The 18,683-nt window shown below is 42.8% G+C and overlaps 1 protein-coding gene across 1 annotated transcript; it reads left to right on the top strand.

Annotated features, from left to right (window-relative positions):
- Window positions 1–8,542: 8,542 nt before the first annotated feature.
- Window positions 8,543–11,268, top strand: LOC139228025 (interleukin-20-like). Its single transcript, XM_070859173.1, has 5 exons — window positions 8,543–8,698; window positions 8,789–8,851; window positions 9,265–9,417; window positions 10,631–10,705; window positions 11,185–11,268. Exons 1-5 carry the CDS (start codon window positions 8,543–8,545, stop codon window positions 11,266–11,268), a joined length of 531 nt encoding a protein of 176 aa, XP_070715274.1.
- Window positions 11,269–18,683: the final 7,415 nt, after the last annotated feature.

The following is an 18,683-nucleotide window of genomic DNA, read 5'->3' as shown; positions in this document are numbered from 1 at the left end:
TGGAAATTGGAAAAAAAAAGACTTTCACTTGTATAGCATCTTTCATGACCTTGGGACGTTTCAAAGGTAATGCAGCAAATGCATTACCTTTGAAATTTCACCACTGTTGTAATGTAGAAAAAGTGGCAGCCAATTTGCACACAGCAAGGTCCCACAAATGGCCATGTCATAATGACCTGATAATAATCTGTTTTAGTGATGTTTGTTGAGGGACAAATATTGGCCAGGACACTGGGGAGAACTCCCCTGCCCTTCTTTGAATAGTACCATGGAATTTTATGTCCACCTGAGAGGGCAGTTTAACATCACATCCGAATGACAGCACCTTTGACAGTGCAGCACTCCCTCAGTATTGTACTGGAGTGTCAGCCTTTATTCTGTGCTCAAGACTCTGGAGAGGAACTTGAACCCGCGACCTTCTGACTCAGACGCCAAAATGCTACCAACTAAGTCATGGCTAGTCTATGATTTCCAACCCAGTACTCCTCTTCAAGTGTTGTTTCTCACAGAGCGTTTTAAGGAACCATCCCTAAAAAGACATAAAGAAATCAATAGAGAAATGGAAAGAAAAAACAAACTGAAGAAAACTGAACACAAAATGTGTTGAAAATGTTTGCAATACTGCTAATGTGCCAAAGATCTTTGTAAGGTCAAAGAAGGCCATGTACAAGGGTTGGTGCTGTTCCCTGCATTTCTTTTACAGTTGTCGCGCCATAAAGATCATGTCCGTTGTACCCCGTAGTGGACGGAATCCGCACTGTGACTCCGGGAGGAGCTCCTCAGTCACTGGGAGAAGACGGTTGAGGAGGATTCTAGCAATGACTTTCCCAGTGGCCAACAACAGGGAGATTCCTCTGTAGTTGCCACAGTTGGACTTGTCCCCTTTTTTAAAGATGGCCACGATTACGGCATCTAAATCATAATAAATGGAAGAGGAACTGCCTCTGTATTCAATGTGGCAGCAGACTTCGAGAGAACCTTACAGAATGGGGGTTCCATTACAGTTCCAAAATCTTAGTTGATCAAAAGCAACCAGTGTTGGGAGTTCAGTTATACTGTGTCTATTGAAAATAAAAACGGTAACAGTGGAGTGAGCTCAATTATGTCTCTTGGTGCCAGCGGCAAAATCCTGCACTTTATCACCAGCTCAATTAAAGTCTTGCAGTGGCTGCAGTGCTAAAGGTGCAGTCTAATGGAAGTGTCATGTAACAAGATGAGCATTTAATCTATAATTAAATACCTACCTCTTTGACCAAGCTTTTGGTCATCTGCCATAATTTCTTGTAATGTGGCTCAGTGTCAAATTTATTTTTTTGTCTTATAACATTCCTGTGAAGTGCCTTGGGACGTTTTACTATGTTAAAGGCGCTATATAAATACAAGTTGTTCTTCTTCTTGTTGTATAAAGGCTACTTAATCTGAGGTCATTTTAAAGGAAGAGAGAACTTGCTTTTTATAGCAAAACCTCAGGACATACCAAAATGCTTCATAGCCAATGAAGATCTTTTGAGGTGTAATCACTGTTGTAATGGAGGGAAATGTGGCAACCAATTTATATTTTAGGGAGCCATGACTGCCGTGACGAGTCTGAAATCAGTTTTTGGGTTGCAATCAGGCAGAACTGTGTTGACATTGCATGGCTTCTGCCTGTCTGGAAGTTGAACTATCCTCTTTGGATACGGTCTGTGTGCACGCCTGGACAGACACATGTGCTGACGTCTCCCCCAACAATTAGAAATGTATACATTTAGAGAGCATTTAATGTCAGAGCGAGATCTGCTCATGGGTGTAGCAACAGGTCGACAAGCATTTTGCAAACGAGGTTTGACACTGCACTTAATTTAACACTCCACATGCCGTCAAAATGAACACCCCACCATCAATTTTCCCCCATCTCTCCTGAAGGTCATGCTCCATCGGGTGCCCTTATCATCATCATCATAGGCAGTCCCTCGGAATCGAGGAAGACCTGCTTCCACTCTTAAAATTAATCCTTAGGTGGCTGAACAGTCGAATACAAGAACCACAGTCCTTGTCACAGGTGGGACAGATAGTCGTTGAGGGAAAGGGTGGGTGGGACTGGTTTGCCGCATGCTCTTTCTGCTGCCTGCGCTTGCTTTCTGCATGCTCTCGACGATGAGACTCGAGGCGCTCAGCACCCTCCCGAATGCACTTCCTCCACTTAGGGCGGTCTATGGCCAGGAACTCCAAGGTGTCAGTGGGGATGTTGCACTTTATCAGGGATGCTTTGAGGATGTCCTTGTAACGTTTCCTCTGCTCACCTTTGGCTCGTTTGCCGTGAAGGAATTCCAAGTAGAGCGCTTGCTTTGGGAGTCTCGTGTCTGGCATGCGGACAATGTGGCCTGCCCAGCGGAGCTGATCAAGTGTGGTCAGTGCTTCAATGCTGGGGATGTTGGCCTGGTCGAGGACGCTAATGTTGGTGCATCTGTCCTCCCAGGGAATTTGTAGGATCTTGCGGAGACATCGTTGGTGGTATTTCTCCAGCGACTTGAGGTGTCTACTGTACATGATTCATGTCTCTGAACCATACAGGAGGGCGGGTATTACTACAGCCCTGTAGACCATGGGCTTAGTGGTAGATTTGAGGGCCTGGTCTTCAAACACTCTTTTCCTAAGGCGGCCGAAGGCTGCACTGGCGCACTGGAGGCGGTGTTGAATCTCATCGTCAATGTCTGCTCTTGTTGATAAGAGGCTCCAGAGGTATGGGAAATGGTCCACATTGTCCAGGGCTGCGCCGTGGATCTTGATGACTGGGGGGCAGTGCTGTGCGACGAGGACAGGCTGGTGGAGGACCTTTGTCTTACGGATGTTTAGTGTAGGCCGTGCTTTCGTACGCCTCAGTAAATATGTCGACTATGTCCTGGAGTTCAGCCTTTGTATGTGCGCAGACGCAGGCGATGTCTTGCCCGATGTCCATTCTTGCTGGTCCAGCACCCAATTCCTCCCAGCACTACAATCCACCCGAGCACCTCAAATTAATACAGCCCCCATTCTAATACAGCACCCCAAACTATACCAGCACCCCAAACTATACCAACACCCCAAACTAACCCAACACCCCAAACTACCCCAGCAACTCAGCACGAGAAACCAACCCAGCAACCCACTCTTAGAGCTTGGCTCTGAAGGCAAGTCGAGCTACTGCAGGTTTATTGTCAGTGCAAAGCTGAAATCACTTTGCACAGATCAGCAGCTTACATATAAACAGGTCCTATATATTATATTGACTCAGTTGGTGGTACTTTCACTTCTGAGTGACCAAGCTGTGGGCACAATCCCCACTCCAGGCCTCTCAGCACAGACTCGTTGGGCCGAATGGTCTGTTTCTGTGCTGTATATTCTATGTAGCATTTCATCTAGACTGACATGTCAGTGCAGTACTGAGGGAGTGCTGCATTGTCAGAGGTGCTGTCCTTCAATTGGGATGTTAGACTGAAGCCATGCCGACCCATTGTAGCAGTTCAGGTGTTTGTTAATGATCTCTTTGTACCACTCGAAGCAGAGCAGTGAGTTCCAAATCCTAATCAACATTCTGCCTTCAAACATTACCATTAAGAATATATTAACTGGTTATTCATATCTCTTCTGTATGTAGGACATTGAGGTGTGTTAATAACAACAGCTAGCTGCTGTGTTAGTAACAGAGGCTGCACTTCAAAAAATAATTTGCTGTATGTGAAATACATTGTGATGTTTCTGATAGAGAAAATAAAGTGCTATATAAAGACAACTTCTTTCTTTCAATAATACAGTATATCATTTATTCCATCTTTCAGATGACACATTAAACCGAGGCCCCGTCTGCTCTCTTAGGTGGATGTAAAAGATCCCATGGCACTATTTCGAAGAGGAGCAGGGGAGTTATTCCCGGTGTCCTGGCCAATATTTATCCCTCAATCAACATCACTGAAAAACAGATTATCTGGCCTGACCAGGAATAAAAGTCCCAAATTGGGGAAAAGCTGACTTTGCTAAGTTGAGAAGTGATTTGGCCATAGTGGACTGGAAACAGCTGCTTGTAGGTAAATCAGTGTTGGAACAGTGGGAGGCATTCAAAGAGGAGATCCGGAGGGCTAAGGCCAAACATGTGCCCTTAAAGAAAAAGGGTGGGAATAACAATTCTAGAGCCCCCTGGATGTCTAGGGACTTATAGGGGAAGATAAAGAAAAAAGGGAAGCTAATGTCATATACCAACGGCTAAATACTGTAGAATCTTTGGAGGAATATGGAAAGTTCAGAGGTAAAATTAAAAAGGATATTAGGAATGCTAAGAGAGAGCATGAAAAATTAAAATTAAGGAAAACCCAAAGATGTTCTATAAATATATTAAGAGCAAGAGGATAACTGAAGAAAGGGTAGGGCCCATTAGAGACCATGAGGTTAATCTCTATGTGGAGGCAGAAGATGTTGGTACAGCTCTTAATGAATACTTTGCGTCTGTTTTCACAAAGGAAAGGGGCAATGCAAATACTGCTATTGAGGAGGAGTGTGAAATTCTGGATGAAATAAACATAGTGAGAGAGGAGGTATTAAGGAGTTTAGAAGCTTTGAAAGTAGATAAGTCACCAGATCCGGATGAAATGCATCCCAGGCTGTTGAGTGAAGTAAAAGAGGAAATAGCAGAGGACTTGACCATTATTTTCCAGTCGTCTTTGGATTTGGGCATGGTGCCGAAGAACTGGAGGACTGCTAATGTAGTACCCTTGTTTAAGAAAGGAGAAAGGGATAGGCTGAATAATTACAGGCCAGTCAGCCTAACCTCAGTGGTGGGAAAATTACTGGAAAAAATCATGAAAGACAGGATAAATCTACATTTAAAAAAACAAGGATTAATTATGGACAGTCAGCATGGATTTGTTAAGGGAAGATCATGTTTGACGAACCTGATTGAATTTTTTGAGGAGGTAACTAGGAGGGTCGATGAGGGTAGTGCATACGATGTAGTATATATGGACTTTAGAAAAGCTTTTGATAAGGTCCCACATGGTAGACTGGTCATGAAGGTTAAAGCCCATGGGATCCAGGGCAAAGTGGCAAGTTGGATCCAAAATTGGCTTGGAGGTAGGAAGCAAAGGGTAATGGTTGATGGATGTTTTTGTGACTGGAAGGATGTTTCCAGTGGGGTTCTGCAGGGCTCAGTATTGGGTCCCTTGCTTTTTGTGGTATAGATCAATGATCTAGATTTGAATATAGGAAGTATGATTGAGAAGTTTGCAGATGACACTAAAAGTGGCTGTGTGGTTGATAATGAAGAAGAAAGTCATGGGCTGCAGGAGGATATCAATCTACTGGTCAGGTGGGCAGAACAGTGGCAAGTGGAATTTAATTCGGAGAAGTGTGAGTTAATGCACTTGGGGAGGGCTAATAATGAAAAGGTATACACGTTAAATGGTAGGCCACTTAGAAGTGTAGATGAACATAGGGACCTTGGAGTGCTTGTCCACAGATCCCTGAAAGTAGCAGGCCAGGTGGATAAGATGGTTAAGAAGGCATACGGAATGCTTGCCTTTATTGGCCGAAGCACAGAATACAAGGGCAGGGAGGTTATGCTTAAATACTCTGGTTAAGCCACGGCTGGAATACTGCGTGCAGTTCTGGTCGCCGCAATATAGGAAGGACGTGATTGCACTAGAGAGGGTGCAGAGGAGATTTACTAGAATGTTGCCTGGAATGGAGAATCTTAGTTATGAGGACAGATTGGATAGACTGGGTTTGTTCTCATTGGAACAGAGGAGGCTGAGAAGAGACCTCATTGAGGTGTATAAAATTTTGAGGGGCCTGGCTATAGTGGATAACAAGGGGCTATTTCCCTTGGTGGAGGGGTCAATTACGAGGGGGCATAGTTTTAAGGTGGCTGGTGGAAGGTTCAGAGGGGATGTGAGGGGAAGCTTCTTCACGCAGAGGGTTGTGGGGGTCTAGAACTCATTGCCTGGAAGGGTGGTGGATGCAGAAACCCTCACCACAATTAAAAGGTGCTTGGATGGATACTTAAAGTGCTGTTATCTGCAGGGTTATGGACCTAGAGCTGGTAAGTGGGATTAGACTGGATGACCTTTTGTTGGACGGTACAGATATGATGGTAAGTACTGCAGGGAATCGAATACGGCCAGGGTGATCTCCTGGACTAGTTTCGAATGCCTGGATGGGTCAGAGGGGAATTTTCCCAGAATATTTTCCCCAATTTGCCTGGGTTTTTATCTGTTTTTTTGCCTCTCCCAGGAGATCACATGGCTCCGGTTGGGGTGGAGTGTAGAACGTTGCACTGCATGGGGTATAGTGTTGCTTGAGGTGGATTGGATGGGCTGGGTGCTCTTTACCTTTCTGCCATTGTCCATTGTTCATAGGTTTATTTATATGTAACCTTCAGGGCTGCTGACCGAGGGCCGTACGGCTCTTTGTCGGCCGGCGCAGACACGATGGGCTGAAATGGCCTCCTTCTGCGCTGTAAGTTTCTGTTTCTATGTTTGTATTAGCACATTGCTGTTTGTGAGAGCTTGCTGTGCGCAAATTGGCTGCCACATTTCCTATATTACAACAGTGTCTACACTCGAAAAAGTACTTCCTTGGGATGCCCGATGGTGGTGAAAGGCGCTATATAAATGCAAGTCTTTCTTTCTATATCCTCGCTGAATATCCTCGCTTACTTTATTTGTGTCTATGGCACGGACCAATCTCCAGGAAGGGATGAGGAACCCATGTGAATGCAGGTCTCCCTGTGAAAGGGTCCGTGAACATGCTCTGCTGGAACCTGAAGCATTTTGCTTATCCCTTTCAGTTAATATTTTGACAAAAGAATTGCTTATGACATAACCATTTTAAGGAACCTAATTAAGATTAGAAGATCTCTTGATAACTTATAATTGAGAAATCTGGAAACATTTCAACATCGTTGTAGACCCGTTCTTCATTGCAGCATCCGGTTTGCGCAAATTATTGATGAAATGCAATCTCTTTCCGTTGCTTTCCAGGTGGAAATGATGAGGAAAGTTCCCCCGCTCTGCTGTACAGGTGTATATAAAAGGGGCAACCGGTGGACAGCTGAACCTGAGGAATACGCAGCCAGGTCCAACACACTCAGGTAAGTTCCACTCTATCCAGGTGTTCAACTGTTGGAGAATACAAATCGCATTCTCCAACCGATTATTTCAAAGTGCAATCGGTTGACTAACTTTAAGCTATGAATTTTGTCCGGATAAGATTAATTAGATTTACCTTGTGAGATACATTGAAATGAAACTCTATAGTGTGCGCATCTTTTGAAGTGGAGTAAAACGAGTGACTGGAGGGAACTAACAGAACTCGGGGTAGGAACAGGTATTTCATTCATGTTATCTGAATTGTCGATGCTGCAACTTTTGAACCCAGAACACAGTGGTTGCCGAATGAAAATGAAGAAAAAATAGTTACTTTGCAGTGGGATAAAGTTCCCCCCATTATAATCGGGACTTTCTATTCACGACTATCTTTAATATCCAGACTCAATACAACCAAAATGACAGCAAATAAGACTGCTAAAAAATATCCTCTGGGAAATGATTGGAGAGAGTTGAGAGCAGGTCTGTAAGGCTGGATCCTGAATCCAGGGAGCTGAGTTAGGAAGGATTACCTGATACTTATGAAAAGGGCGAGAGGTTTAAGGGAGACTTGATAGAAATGTTTAAGATTTTCACCTATGGAGCATTAGATCCAGGGAAGGTTTTTTGTGAGGTGCAGGATTTGAGGGCCAAAATTTATTGTTTAAAGTTAAGGACGTTGAAAGAAAATAGGAAATTTAGGCAACCTTTTGTCAGCTGTGGTCCAGTGGGTAGCACACTCGCCTCTGAGTCAGAAGGTTGTGGGTTCAGGTCCTGCTCCAGGAACTTGAGCACATAAGTTCTAGGCTGACACTCCAGTGCAGTGCTGAGAGAGTGCCGCACCCTCTTTCGGGTGAGACGTTCAACCGAGGCCGTGTCTCAGATCCCATGGCATTATTTCGAAGAAGAGCAGCGGTGTTATCCCCGGTGTCCTAGCCAATATTTATCCCTCAATTAACATCACTAAAAACAGATTATCTGGTCATTATCACATTGCTGTTTGTGGGAGCTTGCTGTGCACAAATTGGCTGCTGTGTTTCCCACATTACAACAGTGACTACACTCCAAAAGTACTTCATTGGCTGTAAAGCGCTTTGGGATGTCCGGTGAAAGGCGCTATATAAATGTAAGCCTTTTTTTAAAATAAGAATACAGTAGAAAACCATGCAGCTTTTTTAAAGAATTGGGTGATCCCTCTTAAGAAAAGTAGCAATGAGCTATTGGTTCCAGAATCACAGTAAGGCAGCTGATTGGTGGTTTGGAATGGGAGGCTATTGGCATTCATTCCTGCCCAAAACATTACTACGTTACTATTTTCAATGAGTTGAATGCATGTTCTATAAACAAAATAAGAATTGTTTTAAGGCATGAGGAAATGTTTAATATCCGAAGATTCCACAGTCTTTTTTTCCATTCCAGATTTATTTTAGAAGCTGCCAACTGCAACGATGAAAGGATTCGGTGCCTTTTTCTGCCTGGCTCTTTCAGTTAACATCTTTCAGCCTCACCCTGCTGAAACCACAAGGCTGCAGTTCGGGCAATGCTCCCTAATGGTGAACTTACAAGAAATCAGAGATTACTTCTCAGAAATCAAGCAGATTATAGTAAGGAAAATGCTCAGACACCCCTTTTATTCTTGACTTTTGAATGAAAATGGCTTGATGTGTATTAAAAACAGTGTTTTGTTTTGACAGCAAGCGGAAGATGCCATCACTGACATCAGGCTCCTGACTGAATCTGTATTTCATGGCATTCAGGTATGCATTGTGTCAGAGCATTTATTGCTTGCTTTTGGATGCAAAGTTACACGTTTTCCATTTCACAGTCTCACAATAGTTGTATTATAAATGTAATTTAATTCGTGCTTTTGAAAAAAAGTAACATTGGTCATCAGATAGTTTGTGGGTATCAGTATGATCTTGGTTGTTACCTTATCATCAAATATTTCTGTAGCCAACTAGGTTTTTGTATCTGCTTATTGAATAATTTGATTAACAAAGCAGGCAGTAAAATCATTGTTTATATAATGCCAAAGTCGCTAAGGAGCTATTTAAGGAATTTATACATTTAAATTAATAAGTAAAATTTAGTTCCTTCTATAGAAGGGCAAAGTTTTAAATGGACCCAGTTTTATGACCTCTCACCCGACTGTCCGTGCTCTCATTTCCAGGCAGAGGAGAGCTGCTGTTTTCTGCGCCACATGTTGAGATTCTACGTGGAGACTGTCTTCAAACACCACACCCCATCCAGCTCCTTCATCGAGAGGAGGACCAGTAGCTTGGCCAACTCTTTCCTCAGCATCAAGCGAAATCTGCGGCAATGTGTAAGTGACCAGGATTGGAGCCTTTGAGTATTTGAGATGCTGCCTTTGTTGCAGACTGTTGCCAAACTTTGCCCACTGCTAGATTTATACCCATTCCCAGGACCCATCGCTCTACCAACTTTGCTTGTGTTACTGGATCCTTTGAATGGGGCGACAATGCTTTAATATCTACCTTGCTGTGCCAGTTGATTACATCTCCCTTTTTGCTACTTTTTTGTGACAACTGCAGTAAGACCTTTTGGACACATATTGCTGCAAAAGAGGCAAATTTGTAACTTCAAGCATTGTGCCCTAATCTGACACCTGAATTTACTGAAGTTGGGAGTTGTGAGACTTCCTCTATTAGATAATTTTGCTGTGCTTCTGCTCAGCACTGGGTGTAGTTCTAATCCAGCCCAGCGCAAATCACATTCTTCAAGATCTCAATCAGTGCACTATACCACTTGGCAACATTATAAACTTAATATAGAATCTTTTTAATGTTAATAGAAAATTGTAACTCTTGACTGCTCTGTCATAACTTTAGCTGGCAGGGATGCAGAGTTCAGTGTTCAGTCATATATGTGAAGAGTTTATTTGTCCACTGAGCTCGGTGTGAACTGCAGTGATGTACAGCCAAGAGTGTAATGCTATGTCCTGGCTGTGCATTGCATTATACAGACACTGGTATGGGGGCAGTAAATATAGGATAATGGCAGCCTATAGTGCAGGCTGAAAATATGAGTAGAGCACATTTGTTCATAATGTCAAGATATGAATCACCAATATTACAGTCGCATTTATCTAACATTATAATATATATGATCAGAGGAGTAATTATTGATTTGCTTACATATAACACTCATATTTATTAGGTGTGAAGTGCTGTTGGATGTTTCTTAGAGTTGATAAGATGCTATATAAATGCAAGTTTTTCTTTTTATGTTTATAGATGGCTCTGAAGTGCTCTTTAACAATTACAGTGTAAAATGTATTTATGTGTATGTCACACTTGCGATATATTGTATTTTTAATTTAAATGTCAGTCCTGCAGTATTTTTTAAAAAAATCAGCAAATAGGTTAAGTAGCGTGCCATTTATCAGTCACATGCCAGAATTAAAAGTGATTAGTATGCATATTGATTTAACAATGACTATTTGTGTGTTCAGAGTGGTGCTTTGAACACTGTAGGGTGTTAGTCCCTGTCTCACTGGTTTTTTTCCTATTGGACAGAATGCACAGCTGAAGTGCCAATGTGGAGAAGAATCCAAAGTCAAGATTGGGGAGATTCAGAATGCCTTTGAAAATGTAAGCTGACACACTTTCCATTTCACTTCTGTAAGAATGAAAATATTCCCTTTAAAAAGTGTTGCACCTATACTTGCATCTAGCATTCTTCCATCCACCATAGCCTGACGTTTAAGTCAGCTTTGACTTCAATAGAGAACATATGGGCAAAGATATATTCTAAATGGTGAACCCAAACTTCCCTCCCGAGACATGATGCACCTGTTCTCCTTCGAGCCACTAGAGGGCAAGCTAGACTGCATTCAGTGGGTTGGAAGAAAGGGCTGTCAGAATACACAGTACCTTGCAACCAATCAGTAAGCAAGACTTATTGGACCATGGTCTATGGCCAATGCTATCTGGTACTCCCTGCTGGAGGAGGAAGGCAAGGTCTTGATAGAAGAGAAGACATAGAAACAATATTTATCTCCTTCTGAGCATTATTATCCATGGGACGCTTGCCAACTGTTATTAATTAATACATTTCTGCTCTTCTTCAGTTGGATCTTAACGCCGCTGCTGTTAAAGCCATTGGTGAAGTGGATTTTCTCATCCATTGGATGGCACAGTCTCACCAGAACTGAGCACCATCTCACAGTGAGCAGCAGGAAGAATGTGACAATAGAAGACACTGAGTACCAAGAAATAGTTGGATAAGGAACGAACACCTAATATATAATTATTATATTTACATATAAATTAATGCATTTGTTGAGTTCTTCAGGCTTCCATCCTCATTGTAAAGCTCTCAGTTATAGCACTTTACCTGGTGACAGATTAGGAAAAGGAGAGGTGCAACGAGACCTGGGTGTCATGGTACATCAGTCATTGAAAGTTGGTATGCAGGTACAGCAGGCGGTGAAGAAGGCAAATGACATGTTGGCCTTCATAGCTAGAGGATTTGAGTATAGGAGCAGGGAGGTCTTACTGCAGTTGTACAGGGCCTTGGTGAGGCCACACCTTGAGTATTGTGTGCAGTTTTGGTCTCCTACTCTGAGGAAGGACATTCTTACTATTGAGGGAGTGTAGCGAAAGTTCACCAGACTGATTCCCGGGATGGCAGGGCTGACATATGAGGAAAGACTGGATCGACCAAGCATATATTCACTGGAATTTAGAAGAATGAGAGTGGATTTCATAGAAACATATAAAATTCTGACGGGATTGGACAGGTTAGATGCAGGAAGAATGTTCCCGATGTTGGGGAAGTCTAGAACCAGGGGTCACAATCTAAGGATAAGGGGTAAGCCATTTAGGACCGAGATGAGGAGAAACTTCTTCACTCAGAGAATTGTGAACCTGTGGAATTCTCTACCACAGAAAGTTGTTGAGGCCAGTTTGTTAGATATATTCAAAAGGGAGTTAGATGTGGCTCTTACGGCTAAAGGGATCAAGGGGTATGGAGAGAAAGCAGGAATGGGGTACTGAAGTTGCATGATCATATTGAATGGTGGTGCAGACTTAAGGACCGAATGGCCTATCCCTGCACCTATTTTCTATGTTTCTATGTAACACTGTACTTTATTCTGTTAGATTTTTGTGCTGGGTGCTGGTACATTGTGAACGGAATGCACATTGTTATAGAGCGAGCATGGGTCAGCTTCTGAGGTCTATTATAATGAGGCTGGAGTTTAATTTTATTTAATAAATTAATTTGTATTTTTAAACATCTTAATATATGTCACATGTTATTTCTGAAGCAAATAGTTATCCCCTTCTGACCATTATTATCTCTGGAGCATTTCCCAAGTATTATTAATGAATAAGTCTCTGTCCTTCTTCAGTTGGACCAGAATGCCTCTGCTGATAAAGCTACAGGTGAATGGATCACTGTCTCACAGTGCACAGCATAAAGAATGTGGCCATAGTAATGTCAGCCTTGGCTCAGTGGTAATACCCTTGCCTCTGAATCAGAAGAGTGTGGGTTCAAACTCTACCCCAGGGACTTAAGTGCATAATCTAGATTGGCATTGAAGGAGTGCTGCATTGTTGCAAGTGCTTTCTTTCCAGTCTGCCCTCTTAGGTGGACAGAAAAGATTCCATGGCACTATTGGAGAGGAACAGGGTTCTTCCTGGTGTTTGGCCAACATTTATCCCTCAACCATTACCATAAAAAACAGATTATCTGGCTATTTATCTCATTGCTGCTTGTGGGATTGTGCTGTGTGCTGCGTTTCCCTATATTGTGGCAGTGATTACATTTCAAACGTACTTCATTGCCTGTGAAGCTTTCTGGGACATCTCGAGATCATGAAAGGTGCTCTGAATAAGCAAGTTTATTCTTGTAATTCATTTTGTTAGACCATGTTTAAAACCTGAATTTCACGTGTATCTACGAAGAAGTCTAGTAAATATATTTTGTCCAGTTTAGTTTAGTAGTCATGATTATCAGTAAATATCAGCATAAACATAGGTTGTGAAATATTTATTTGATATTACTAAATTATCTTTTGTGGTAAACTTATTGAAATAAAATACTTGTGAAATATATCATTTTTGTTTTTGCTCCAACTAATTGAATGATTGTAAAACACAATTATGTGTATGTATGGCAATGATAAGCACTGGCTCTGTATAACATCTTGATGGGAGATTTTCCTTATTGTTCCTGGCCAGTGTCTTTTGTATGTGCTACATCATTAGCTCCTTCCACACAATTCTCTTTGTTTATCCCTTACCATTCTGTCACTTGTGTCATAAAGTCATCACTAGAATTAGAATAATGTTTGGAATAAATTCAGTCACAACAAAAAATATAATTCATTACAAAGTGCCATGCTGCTGCTCATGAGCTATGCAGCTTTCTACACAAATGTGTGTGAGAGGAGACTGAGAAGCCGAAATTGGCCACCGCCCGAAACGAGTCGCACCTACTGCTCTTGATGTGTTCCGTCCGCCCCAATTCATGGGGCGGCAAATCCAGAGAAATTCAGCACTTCCGGCTTTTTTTTGTTGCGGGGCGGAAGTGACCTGGTAGCCGGCCGACAAAAAAACCTAAGATGGAGTCGCCTGCAATGCCACCTCCCCTTTAAGGGCGGCCGTGCCACCAAGCCACAGAAAGCGTACCAACAGCAAAAGCTGTCAGTAGCTTTAACCGGCTGGCAACAGCACCGCTCCCACGGGGCAATTTTTGAAAGGGGCAATTTCCCACGGGGCAATTTCAGGAAGGGGTCGCCACCGATCGGCGCGTGCACGCCGCGCACGGCGGGAAAATGGGTGGAGCGGTCCCCTACACCACTCCAAGACTGAAAAAGGGCAATGTTCAAAATGGTGGCCCCTCCGCGGAGACTTGACGGCCAGTCCACACCGACCCATGGCCACCGCTTTCAGGTGGGCACGGACCTTATAGAAAGGAGCAATTTCAGCCCCTGATACTTTTGAATTTGTTTATATTCTGTGATTCAGGTTCTCTCACCTGTATGAACCATTGAATTTCCAATAGAAGAAATGATATAAATACTCTTGTGCAGTATGCCACTTGATTGATTTACATTGGGAAATGAGATAGTGAAAGATTAGCTATTAGACCACACACCTTGCTGTCACCTCCAGGAAATAACCTTTATGCTTCATGGGGATTACGTCAATGTATGTTCCATTGGAATTTTTCTTTTTGTAATTCATTTTTTTAAGTATATTGAAATAGTTGTTATAAAAGCTCATTTTAAATTTCAAAAATGGACTAATGTAAAAGACTATTGCAAATATTTATATACCCAAACATACATCACAAGGCAATAGACAAGCATTGCAACTGGACCCAGCTCCCATTGCTGTGTCATTGAATGAATTTAATAAAGTCATTATAATTATGGCATACGCAACACAAAAGTAACAGCAGTCACCTAAGGTGACGATATTGGTTTTATTTCTCAAGGGAGTGGGGAAAGTCACACTGTCCATGGACACATCAAGGGATATGGGGATCGGGCGGGCAAGTGGAGTTGAGGTTGAAGAACAGCCATGATCTTATTGAATGGTGGAGCAGGCTCAAGGGGTCATATGGCCTACTCCTACTCCTTATTGTTATGTTCTTATATCCTCCAACCAGAGGAGAAGGCAACTTCTAATTCTTAGATAATGTGCTACTGACAGCTATTAGAGTTTAATGATCCCTACGTTTACAAATTCTAGTGAGGAAGCCTTTTCTTTGGTCTTTAGATTATCTGTTGTCCAGTGTTACTGAGCAATTCGCAATCTTCCTGAACAATGAGTAAAGTACCAGTATTTAAAACTTTCTTCTGAACTTAGGGTATGAATATTCATGCTTTATATTTTTCACCTTTCAATTATATCTAAGCACCAGCCTGTTGGCCAGTCTTCATTTGCTAGGCATAAGCTTGGACAACATTCACTCCAGATCAATAGACCTGCAACATTGGGAAAATATTAGGTGTGAGTAAGATCTTTATGATGCTAAAAATGTCCATCTGTGTGGTTTTGACTGGGCAGGTTTTTGAATAGACTAGCAAGAAATGTCTAAAACGTAAACTGGATACCAAAATTCTGCTTCTTAAAATAGAATTCCAAATTTTCCATTTTATTCTTTTCTAATGTGGAGGCCTTTGTAATGGGTTTTCATCACTCGCAAAGTAAACTGCAGATATCAAGCCATGGCCCATGATTACACGCTGTGCCCATCGATATTCTGCCCTTGGCTAGTTTTGGACCTGGTGAAAGGTGGTAATCCTATTGCAAAGCCATTGATACATATGGAGTGAGAAACAAAAATGTACCCCGAGTTCTAGTCTCCCCTATCAGTGGAAACATTCTCTCTGCATCCATCTTGTCAAGCCCCCTCATAATCTTATACCTTTCGATACGATCATCTCTCAATCTTCTGAATTCCAATGAGTAGAGGCTCAACCTTTCCTTATAAGTCAATCCCCTCATCTCTGGAATCAACCTAGTGAACCTTCTCTGAACGGCCTCCAAAGCAAGTATATCCTTTCGTCAATATGGAAACCAAAACTGCACGCAGTATTCCAGGTGTGGCCTCACTAAGACCCTGTATAACTGTAGCAAGACTTTCCTACTTTTATACTCCATCCCCTTTGCAATAAAGGCCAAGATTCCATTGGCTTTCCTGATTACTTGCTATATCTGCATACTAACCTTTTGTGTTTCATGCACCAGGTCCTGCTGTACTGCAGCACTTTGCAATCTTTCTCCATTTAAATAATAACTTGCTCTTTGATGTTTTTCTGCCAAAGTGCATGACCTCACACTTTCCAACATTATACTCCATCTGCCAAATTTTTGCCCATTCACTTAGTCTATGTCCTTTTGCAGATTTTATTGTGTCCTCCTCACACATCTCCGCCCTCTCTCAGCCCAAGTGCTGTTGAAACCCTCATCCATTCCTTTTTTTAACTGCAAACTTGGCTATTCCAACGCACGCCTGGCTGGCCTCCCATCTTCCACCCGCCATGAACTTGAGCTCATCCAAAACTCTGCTGCCAATATCCTGACTCGCACCAAGTCCTGTTTACCCATCACCTCTGTGCTCACTGACCTACATTGGATCCCGGGGCACCAACATCTCGATTTTAAAAGTCTCATCCTTGTTTTCAAATCCCTCCATGGCCCCGCCCCTCCCTATCTCTGTAATCTCCTCCAGCCTCACAACCCTCGGAGAACTCTGTTACTCCAACTCTGTCGTCTTGCGCATCCCACACTTCCTTCACCCCATCATTGGAGGCCGTACCTTCAGTTGCCAAGGCCCTAAGCTCTGGAATTCCCTCCCCAATCCTTTGTCTCTCCTCCTTTAAGACACTGCTTAAAACCTATCTCTTTGACCAAGCATTTGATCACCTGTGCTATTATCTCCTTATGTGGCTCGATGTCAAATTTTGTCTGATAACACTCCTATGAAGCACCTTGGGACATTTTACTATGTTAAAGGTGCTGTATAAATGCAAGTTGTTGTTGTTGAGGTAGGCGGGGTTAGTGAGGGGGAATGGAAAGCATAGTTGGCGAGGTTTTTAAGAAGGAGGAAAAATATCTTAATATTTTCATTTTGCCTTTTTTCCAATTTTGATTGCTGGTTTCCTTTTGTCTCACTTCCCTGTCATTTCTTTACCTATCGCTGTTATCTTATGCTCTTCTGTTTCTTTCCAGTTTCTCTCCTCCCTTACCTAGTTCTCAGAATCTGAAGGGTTCAGAGTGAGTCAGTCCTGTACAGTGCACACTATATAGAAACGAGCTTGAATCATGCACAATGGACTATATGGGGCACATATTTTGTGTGTTAGTCATTGCTGGTTTATAACTTTGGAAGCGGCCACCATTCGAAATGCTGTAGAACCAGAGGTCCCCGTAACCACACTTAGTGTTGGGACGCCACAAAGTACAGAAAGTCGTGTAGAAACGGAACATTGTTTTGTGGATTGTACCTACTTTTCAGAAATGATGAATAAGGCTTTGCTTTTTACACAGGAAAAAATAGAAGTCATAGAATACAATCCCCAAAACTCTGGTAAACAATCCTCCAAATCCTGTAATCCTGTGTAATAAAAACATTATTTTACTTACTCAGTCACCATTAAGCAATGGGTTTTATTATAAACAAACAGAATTGTAGAATTTGCTTCCCAAGACACTGGTAGAAATTCCAGAATCCCACATAATAAAACTGGAATATGATTATTCAGTCACCTGAATATGATTTTTTCTTTGGTGAGTTATCTGGCCATCAAGATGAGGGATGTCAGTGCTGCGATTGGCAGAGGCAAGAGGCAGACCACATATTCCTCCCCACATTTGCCAATCACTTGTTTGCAGCCCTTGGGAAAACCAAAGGGCAACTTGAACATGGGAAACATTAGTGCTTCACACAGTGAGTTTGTAAATTCTGTTGAAAAGAGGATAGGATCTGCATTTTATTTATTCATGATAAAGGCCATCTGGGCACCATCTGTCAGCATCAAACACTCCCAGGGCAGGTACAGCACGGGTTAGATACAGAGTAAAGCTCCCTCTACACTGTCCCATCAAACACTCCCAGGGCAGGTACAGCACGGGTTAGATACAGAGTAAATCTCCCTCTACACTGCCCCATCAAACATTCCCAGGGCAGGTACAGCACTGGTTAGATAGAGAGTAAAGCTCCCTCTACACTGTCCCATCACACACTCCCAGGGCAGGTACAGCACGGGTTAGATACAGAGTAAAGCTCCCTCTACACTGTCAGCATCAAACACTCCCAGTGCAGGTACAGCACGGGTTAGATACAGAGTAATGCTCCCTCTACACTGTCCCTTCAAACACTCCCAGGGCAGGTACAGCACGGGTTAGATACAGAGTAAAGCTCCCTCTACACTGTCCCATCAAACACTCCCAGGGCAGGTACAGCACGGGTTAGATACAGAGTAAAGCTCCCTCTACACTGCCCCATCAAACACTCCCAGGGCAGGTACAGCACGGGGTTAGATACTGAGTAAAGCTCCCGCTACACTGTCGGAATCAAACACTCCCAGGGCAGGTACAGCACGGGTTAGATACAGAGTAAAGCTCCCTCTACACTGTCGGAATCAAACACTCCCAGGGCAGGTACAGCACGGGTTAGATACAGAGTAAAGCTCCCTCTACACTGTCCCATCAAACACTCCCAGGGCAGGTACAGCACGGGTTAGATACAGTGTAAAGCTCCCTCTACACTGTCGGAATCAAACACTCCCAGGGCAGGTACAGCACGGGTTAGATACAGTGTAAAGCTCCCTCTACACTGGTATGAGATGTGAATTGGCTAGGATAGACTGGCAAATGATACTTAAAGGGTTGACAGCGGATAGGCAATGGCAGACATTTATAGAATACATGGATGAACTTGAACAATTGTACATCCCTGACTGGAGTAAAAATAAAAAGGGGAAGGTAGCTCAACCGTGGCTAACAAGGGAAATTAGGGATAGTGTTAAATCCAAGGAAGAGGCATATAAATTGGCGAAAAAAAGCAGTAAACCTGAGGACTGGGAGAAATTTAGAATTCAGCAGAGGA

Source organism: Pristiophorus japonicus, chromosome 17 (assembly GCF_044704955.1).
Source record: "Pristiophorus japonicus isolate sPriJap1 chromosome 17, sPriJap1.hap1, whole genome shotgun sequence".
NCBI classification, from domain to species: domain Eukaryota; kingdom Metazoa; phylum Chordata; class Chondrichthyes; family Pristiophoridae; genus Pristiophorus; species Pristiophorus japonicus.
The sequence above is the reverse complement of the archived record's forward strand: the minus strand, read 5'-3'. Positions and strand labels throughout refer to the sequence as shown.

Coding starts and splice junctions, on each gene's coding strand:
- LOC139228025 (XM_070859173.1), top strand. CDS start 8,543: ATGAAAGGATTCGGTGCCTTTTTCTGCCTGGCTCTTTCAGTTAACATC. Junction 8,699..8,788: donor CAGAAATCAAGCAGATTATA/GTAAGGAAAATG, acceptor TTGTTTTGACAG/CAAGCGGAAGATGCCATCAC. Junction 10,706..11,184: donor TTCAGAATGCCTTTGAAAAT/GTAAGCTGACAC, acceptor GCTCTTCTTCAG/TTGGATCTTAACGCCGCTGC.